Source organism: Rhipicephalus sanguineus, unplaced genomic scaffold (genome assembly GCF_013339695.2).
Source record: "Rhipicephalus sanguineus isolate Rsan-2018 unplaced genomic scaffold, BIME_Rsan_1.4 Seq5439, whole genome shotgun sequence".
NCBI lineage: Eukaryota > Metazoa > Arthropoda > Arachnida > Ixodida > Ixodidae > Rhipicephalus > Rhipicephalus sanguineus.
Genome location: NW_023615479.1, coordinates 945 through 8,728, shown reverse-complemented (window position 1 = coordinate 8,728; position 7,784 = coordinate 945). Strand labels below are relative to the sequence as shown.

Here is a 7,784-nt window from a genome sequence, read left to right as displayed (position 1 = left end):
AAATGCCTTCCCGTCATGATACATGAATGAGGTTGTTTGTTTCCATGGATATTTATTTACACTGAATATCCAAGGTGGAGTACATATAAAACAATTAACAATTGGTGCGTGCATGCGTTGTCACGTACTACGCTTAGCACATTTCCTGTACAAGGCCAGGTCATCAAAAACAACAAATTGAGCCAGCTGCACGACTGTTTATTTACACAGTATGCTCACAGAAAAGACTTCCTTCCATAAGCAGTAGGCGCCCCGCCACGGTGGTGTAGTGGTTATGACGCTCGACCGCTCGACCTTATGACGCTCGACCCCAGATATTATTATTATTCCATGAGCAGTAATTAATATAAAGTGACTGGAGCCCTTCACAAAACTGTTAGTCGACGTTCGCTGCAGCCCACGTCTTACTTGATTCACCATTCACCCTTTGTGCTTGTTTTTGTCGACGATGAATCCTCAGCCGTGTCCTAACATATTTTTTCTAGCAGTACTTTTTCTATATGTGCACGATGCATGCTGCAGCAATCCAGTTCCAGAGTTACTGATCTGCGTAATGCACTCAAAATGCTCGCGAATGGGGTCTTTAGTGCCAGGATTCCGTCTTCGCCAGCAAAGGTCTTGAAGTGTTCTTCGCATTCAATCAGCACTTCCATTACGTACAGCTCGGCTAGGCTGAATGAGCTTTCCGACGCCCTGAGTGTATTCTTTAGGTTGAACGAGAGTGCTGTATTTGTCGTCATTTCTCACCAGTGCCGCTTTGCAGTCTTTGCACTCGTCAGTGGACTTCAAGATGGACTTCAGGAGAAAACCTCCCACATATGCAAGAATGTCACGTTCAACTGCAGTGAGCTCATACAGAAGAACGTTTTCCAGCTCTTCCGCTTCTTTGTTCTCCTGACTTTCCTCCAGAACTGGTTTCTTGATACTGGGGTCCAGGAGGTCAGCTAGGTGCAAGCTGTTATCCAGGTTATAGCTGGATGATGTTGGCGTGTGCAAGAATTGGCTGACACATATCAACTTCAGAGCACACTTCACGTCATACGTGCTTGGGACGGGTTTCCTCAGCCTTACAACACAGAAAATATTCTCATGGCAGTCCTGTATCAGTCTACCTGTAAGCAGGTACCGGTATCCACGTTTCTTAAGCAGTTCTTTAGACAGGCACAGGACAACTGTCGTTGATATCATCATACCGGCTTGTGAAGGTTTCCAGTGGGCAGTTTTGCCCATGTTGATACGGCAGAATGTTGTGCATGCCAGCTGTAGGATTTTAACTGCATCTTCATGTTTTAAGTGATCAAAATAGCTCAGAGCATCCGCTGGGTGCCGTGATGACATGAGCGTGTACCATTTGCTCACTAGTTCAAGGAACCAGGCTGTTGCCTCTGCTTCAGGCTCTAACTCTCCTTGTTTGATCAGGTACCTGATAGCAGGAGGGGCTTCGCGAAACATTTGAACTGCGACATTCACCTTCCTCTTAGTAAAGTGTCCACTGCCAATGTGGATGTCAGACACCTTGTTCGAAACCTTGAGGTCATTGTCAGTGTCAAATTCAAGGACTGCTTTAATATGATCAATACTCACAGTTTTCCCAGGAAGGCCTTGCTTCTTTACCGTTTCTTGTCCTAGTGCAAATGTTTCTGAACGGAGCAGCTGGGCCCGAATGTTTTTCAAAACGTGCGCTGGATCAGCCATAAAGAACAACTTCTGGTCTTCAAGGTGCGGGTGTGGTACAGAAGAGACTGTCTCTGAATGCGTGTTGCTGGAGAACCCCAGTAGGCGCCATACTGCCCGATTCGCTGATCCCATGTCACTGGTTACCACGAGCACTCGCAACGAGATATTAAAGCAGAGCTCAATTAAATGAAAGACAAGATCTTTCAGGAGTGCCCCGTTAACTGATCGCCCTGTGAAGTGATAGGCTATCACCTGCTTCCACCTCGTGTTTAGCCCACCGATCATGAACACCAGGGCATGGTTGGCAACTTGCGCATTTGACTCTGGCAGCGTGGTACCTCCGAAAAGGCAGTCTAGAGGGGGGTCGTGACCGAAACCCTGGCTGATTTCCATCTCGTCCATGAATAACACGCAGTTTTTCTCTATGTCATGCACTGTCTCACTTTTGGGCTTTAAAACATCTAGTACTTCATGAAGAACGCCTGGCAAAAAACGGATGTTCTGAAGTCTTCTAATCAGGGTCCTGTTCGAAGGTAATGGATAAGACAGTGACCTTAGTAGTTCATATCCTGTTGTGCCACATGCATATTTAATCTGAAGTGCTACTCTGATAGTCTTCTCAGACCATTCTGATCCTTCGTAGTTTTTTCGTCAGAGCAGTTGTTTGGTCCTTGTTCAGAAAGCTTGTAGTAGTTAATGCGTGTATTTGTTGTTCAACAGACGCCAGTCTTTTCTTATACTTTTTAGCTGTGATTTGACTTTCTCATGAAGTTTTTCTAGGCTCTTGTACTTGCGCATTAGGTCAACGTTTTTTTTTTTCGAAGTTCGGCGTTCTCTCGACGAATCAGTGACGTAGCTTCAGCTGCACTGCTTCCAATTGTAGAGAGGTGCGCTGATAGCGCTTCTCCACCCTCACACTCAGGCTGATTTTAGAGTGTTGAAGTGGAATTTTCGGGAGGGGGCGTCACACATGGTACAACGCTACGAGAAGTTTGAAGACAAGAGATCTGGGCTGCATTCTCAGCAGCAGCGTCATTCAAATGAAAATGCTGATGCATAGAAACTAACGGTTCTTGTGCGCGCCAGGACTGCTCAGCCCTGCCAATTTGAACGCTATCGAGAGGACGGGATGGCACCGGAGGTTTCTCAAATGCACATGAAACATTTCTGGAATCATTTCCTGGCGCACTTGCATGATCAAAAACAGGTGCACTCATTAGTGGAATTGGCAATGAATACTTAAGTGAGGAGTGTTGCCCATGTCAATTGCAATATTATTCAAAAGCATTTGTGACGAGTGAGCAGGCACCGATTCACAAGCAGAACTAGCATTACCAGAACCGTCAGTGTTGCTCGGGATGTCACCAGAATGTAGACTTAGCAGAGGAGTGTCTACATCTGCAAAGGCACAGCTTTGCTGCACAGCACTGCTTGCTTCAGAAGTCACTTTCGGCACTGGAGCCACCTCTGATGCCTGAACGCTCGTTGTCCTGGGTTGTACGCTGCCGACTCTGTCACTTGAGATATCTGGACGCCGACGCGGCGCGGTTGATACAGCAGCCCGCTTCTTTGGGGGCAATTTGTGCTTTGGAAAAGCTGAAAGAGTTAACAAAATCACTCTAGTATTATTGCTGACAACTAAAGAGGCGACATGTCAGATTTCAGACTCACTATTGGCAGAAGATAGCCATCATTAAGTTTGTCAAAGAAGACGTACCTAAAGGCCAGTCTTTGAGTGTGATAATTTTACAAAGCTCGAACAAAGTCAAATGTGTGGTTTACGAGCATTTTACGCATGCATGAGCAATAGTCCAAATAATTAAGCAAGCACATTCAACTGAGCTCACTTACGGCGAAAAGAAAACAGCGTCGGAACAGCATCTGGCCTTAGTTTCTTTAAACCGTCCTGCCTCCTTTTCTCGAAGCTTGTGTCCTCGAAGTGTGCCTAGAATTAAGGAATAACGCGAAAAGTCATACACGGCACCAAAGACACATACGTAGTCCATATACATTTTCTCGACAAGCACTCAATGAAAACTTAGATCACGTCTCCCTACCTTACCATCGTCATTCATTACTCTTTCGCTCCCCTGTACCCCCTCCCCAGTGTAGAGTAGCAGGCCAGAGCAAACTATAGCTCAGGCCGACCTCTCTGCCTTTCTGTAAATAAATTCTCTCTCTCTCTCTAGATCACGATATCAAACCCTGTTTGTGGGCGATTATGAAATAAAAGGTAAACACAAAAATCACAGCATATCCACAGAGTGAATGATGATGAGTGGACGAAGCTGCGGAGCTTCATCGGTAAACCGTGAATCTTCCGTGAATTCTGCCGAGTACATCATCACCGACGTGAGATCGGGCGCGTTTATACTAAAGGTTCGATGAGTTATGACGACTTGCAGCTCACTTTAATTTTACATGTACGCTGTGAATCTTCATTGTTTAGAAAACCATTGCTTTAGAAAACATCTGGCGTCTTTCGTTAAGCAGCTGGCGTCTTTTCGTTCTGCTTTAGAAACATCTGGCGTTCTTTCGTTTTGCTTTTAGAAAACATCTGACGTCTTTCGTTGGTTTATTTAATCAATCAACGGCGTTTTGAACAAAATTTTTATTGTTTAATCACGCACAGGAGAAATCTCACCAGGCACTACCTTGGAGGTAAACAATGGCTGCTAATGGGAATGAGAGACAGAAGAAGTCGGCTTTTAGCTAACACTTACACTTCTACTTCTACTAACGTTTCCTACTGGAACATGCAAATGGCTGCTTATGGGGAATGAGAGACAGAAGAATTCGGCTTTTAGTTAACGCGCACGCTGCGAATTTTTTATTGTTCAACAACGCACAGCAAAAATCTCCCCCCGGCACCACCTTGGAGGTCAAGATCTGGTACTAGCGTTACGACTGGTTACGCACTACTACGACTACGAGGGACGAACGGGTGCCGCCTTAAGGAACTTCGCCCCTAAAATGCCCCCACCTCCCCGAAGGGAATCGTGAGGAAATGCGAATGCATTTCTTGCGCCTAGAGTACACGGCATAGTAATTTTAATGGCGTAAAGCTGGAGGCATCGACGCGCTCATGTGTCTCCCTTTTAGGCGCCTCTTTCAACGAACGCTTCCTACGTGCGTTCGTAATCACCTCAGGGATGTTGCCACCGCCTTCAATGCAGCACAAACGCGTTTAGACACGCTGTTTTCAGGCTGTGCCAAGGCAGCACAAACGCTAGTAGGTCGATTCCACGAAAGATAAAAAAATGGTGTATACTTCATGTTTCCGATTTTCCTGATAATTTTGTATGTTGTGCACATATAACCGCACAGCACGAAATCGCAGTTCGTTTTCAAATAAAAAAATTTTTCAGCACAGGAAAATTCAGCAGGCGTCGCCGGTTGACGACGACCATTTTACGAAGAGTGCGTTTTCGTACATTCGGAACCATGCTGGCAGCTACTCAAGCTATATATTACAAATATCTTTCTTGTTAGCGAAAGTAGAAGTAAAGAGGAAACAGCTCTTATCATTTCATGGAATTCTGAGCAAATTATGTATTTTTAAAAATTCACGAAAAACCCTGCGTTTTTGAAAATCAGTCAAATTTGGAACGCTGTGGCTACTTCTGTGAACACCTTAGCCTACTCATATTTGCAGTATCAATAGGCCTTTATGTGAATAATGAACGTCTGCATTTGTATTTCTCTAATAATTTTCAAAGTATTAAATTTTCATGCTCGAAACACCAAAAAGACAAAAGTGCTCCTCGATTCAAGAATCTATAATAAAAAACCCAATCTCAATTTTGTTCAAAGTCCCCCAAAATGTTCTCAAAGGACTCCTGAATGATATCATGAAAAAACATGTTGCATCATTTTTATTAGAACAAAAGTAGGAAATGTCAAACATTGTGTTTCCAGAGCGTGGTAGCTACTGCGTAAAGAACATCTCTAGTAACAACAAAATACAGTATCACGTCTTTTTTCTTTTCTGAGCTTCTCTAAACAACAGTAATGATCTATTGTCGGAAAGTGGAAACTGTTTTGTAAAGTAAAATATCGTTCCAATTAAATGCATTTGCGTGGTTTGCGACTTCACGCCAGTGTTAGACATCCCCCAGTCAACAGTAGACACTTTCAGTTGTAGCCTCCTTTTCTTTCATCTGTTTCAGTTGAGTATAATTCATATCTTGCATGCTAAAGAACGCATTCCCTCCATGCGTCTCTTATGATGTTGTGCTGTGCCAGAATTGAGAGGTTGCTCTAAAAGGCAAGACCTCTTCATGAATGGAAATGAATTTCTGGAGAGCGGTCGCGAAGAGGTTTAGTCTTTGTTGGCTCAAATGTGTACGTTAATTGTCAAACCTTATCTGATCAATGCAGAGTTTAAAAATAATCGATTACGTGAAGATTGGTGGCAGCCGTTCTGACCACGGACAAAACACGTCTCGTTTGCATTGCATCTGCTTTGCTTTGCATGTCCTTTTATCTGTTGAAGCAGTGCTGGTAGATCTGGTCTGCCTCTTGAATTGGGCGCGCATCCTACTTCATGACCCTCCGCAAAAGAGACTCGATCCAATATCTTCTACACAACGAAAATTCTGCTGCAGCGGAATTTTCTTCTTGTGCACCATGAGCTAGTCCGTACAAAAAACTCCGTCATGGCTACAACGCCTACCCATAGCCACCTTCAGAGCGTAGGACAGTGATCGCACCAAAGTGAAGCACAATTCGGATGCTTTACTTCTATCTCAGGTGGTGTTTGGCTGACTGGCACAGCCGTGCTCGTTGCTGTCGTCTGCTCAGGCGGGCGTCTATCGCGCCGCCCTTTGCAGCTGTCCGCCTAACGCATGCTACTCCGTTTACACGAAGGCGTGTAGTGCGGGCCACACAATGCGCACGGTGCGGATCCACAGACCGGGCGGGAGAGCGACGAGCGGTGAAAAATGTATCGTGTAACCAACGCAATCGACACCCCAGCATTTTCTCGTGCAGAGCGACAAAGCCTGGCAAACCATGTGTGGCTGCTGTGCTTAGGTTGCACTGCAGTACTCGCCGTTCACCACTGTCGCCATTTGCGATTTCCCACATTCTTACAATGCATGATCGACTCCGCTACACAAATATCGCGTTTAGCTTCGTTGCTTTTATATAAGCGCATTTACTGAAAAAAAAGATTATCCAGAAAAATGAAAATGTCCGTGCTGCCCGTCGACGAGGAAATAAGTGGTGTCGCGAATGCATTTAATTCGAACGATCTTTTATTGCGATAGCAATTATATGGACAGTCTCGGCTGGATTTTGCCGTCGCCGTCGCCGCCGTCATGCACCGTATATGTATAAGTATGTATATATATATAAAAGCCCCAAAGAGAAATAATTCAGAAAAATGCTTCCGAAGCGCGGAATCGAACCAGGGACCTCTTCCTCCGCAGCGAGTGGCGCTAGCCACTACGCCACGAAACGCAGATCCTCCACGTAGGTAACGGCGAGCGTTATATACACACCGCTGGACGGACTCAGAGACGGCTGCGCTTATAAGCGTTTCTTCATTACCAGCGAGATGGCGTTAGGAGCGCGACAGGCGCATTTAAAAGTAGTCGGCGAGCTCGCTCGCTTCTTTATATACTTGCGCAGGGAGAACCTTGCCCTTCCGCTGTCTGCTCGCGCGGTTTTCTTGTGCTGAGGGGAAGAGGGATGTTTTACGCTTTCACCGTGATGTCCGCGCTCATGTTACAGAGCGTACGAAAGCCACTCGAGCTCAAGGGACGCCGCTAAACGAACAAACAGAAGATGAGCGCGAACTCACAGCTCGACATTTGAAGCACGCTATATAGTTTCCTTCGCTGCTTCGGCCGCCTTTGCAACAGGAGCGCTGTTCAAACTGAGAGTATCCATTGGCGAGCCTCACTTCATATAGCAGTAGTTTCTTGCTATCGCATTCATTGCTTCGGCCTTGCGGCGAAACTGTGACGTTTTTTCTTTGCAAAACAGTTCCCACTTTCCGACAATAGATCATTACTGTTGTTTAGAGAAGCTTAGAGAAGAAAAAAGACGTGTTACTGTATTTTCTTGTTACTAGAGATGTCCTTTACGCAGTAGCTACCACG

At 45.4% G+C, this 7,784-nt stretch overlaps 1 protein-coding gene across 1 annotated transcript; it reads right to left on the bottom strand.

Annotated features, from left to right (window-relative positions):
* Nucleotides 1-390: 390 nt before the first annotated feature.
* Nucleotides 391-2,322, bottom strand: LOC125756720 (uncharacterized). Its single transcript, XM_049411629.1, has one exon. It carries the CDS (start codon nucleotides 2,077-2,079, stop codon nucleotides 637-639), a length of 1,443 nt encoding a protein of 480 aa, XP_049267586.1. The 5' UTR covers nucleotides 2,080-2,322; the 3' UTR covers nucleotides 391-636.
* Between the last annotated feature and the right edge of the window lie 5,462 nt (nucleotides 2,323-7,784).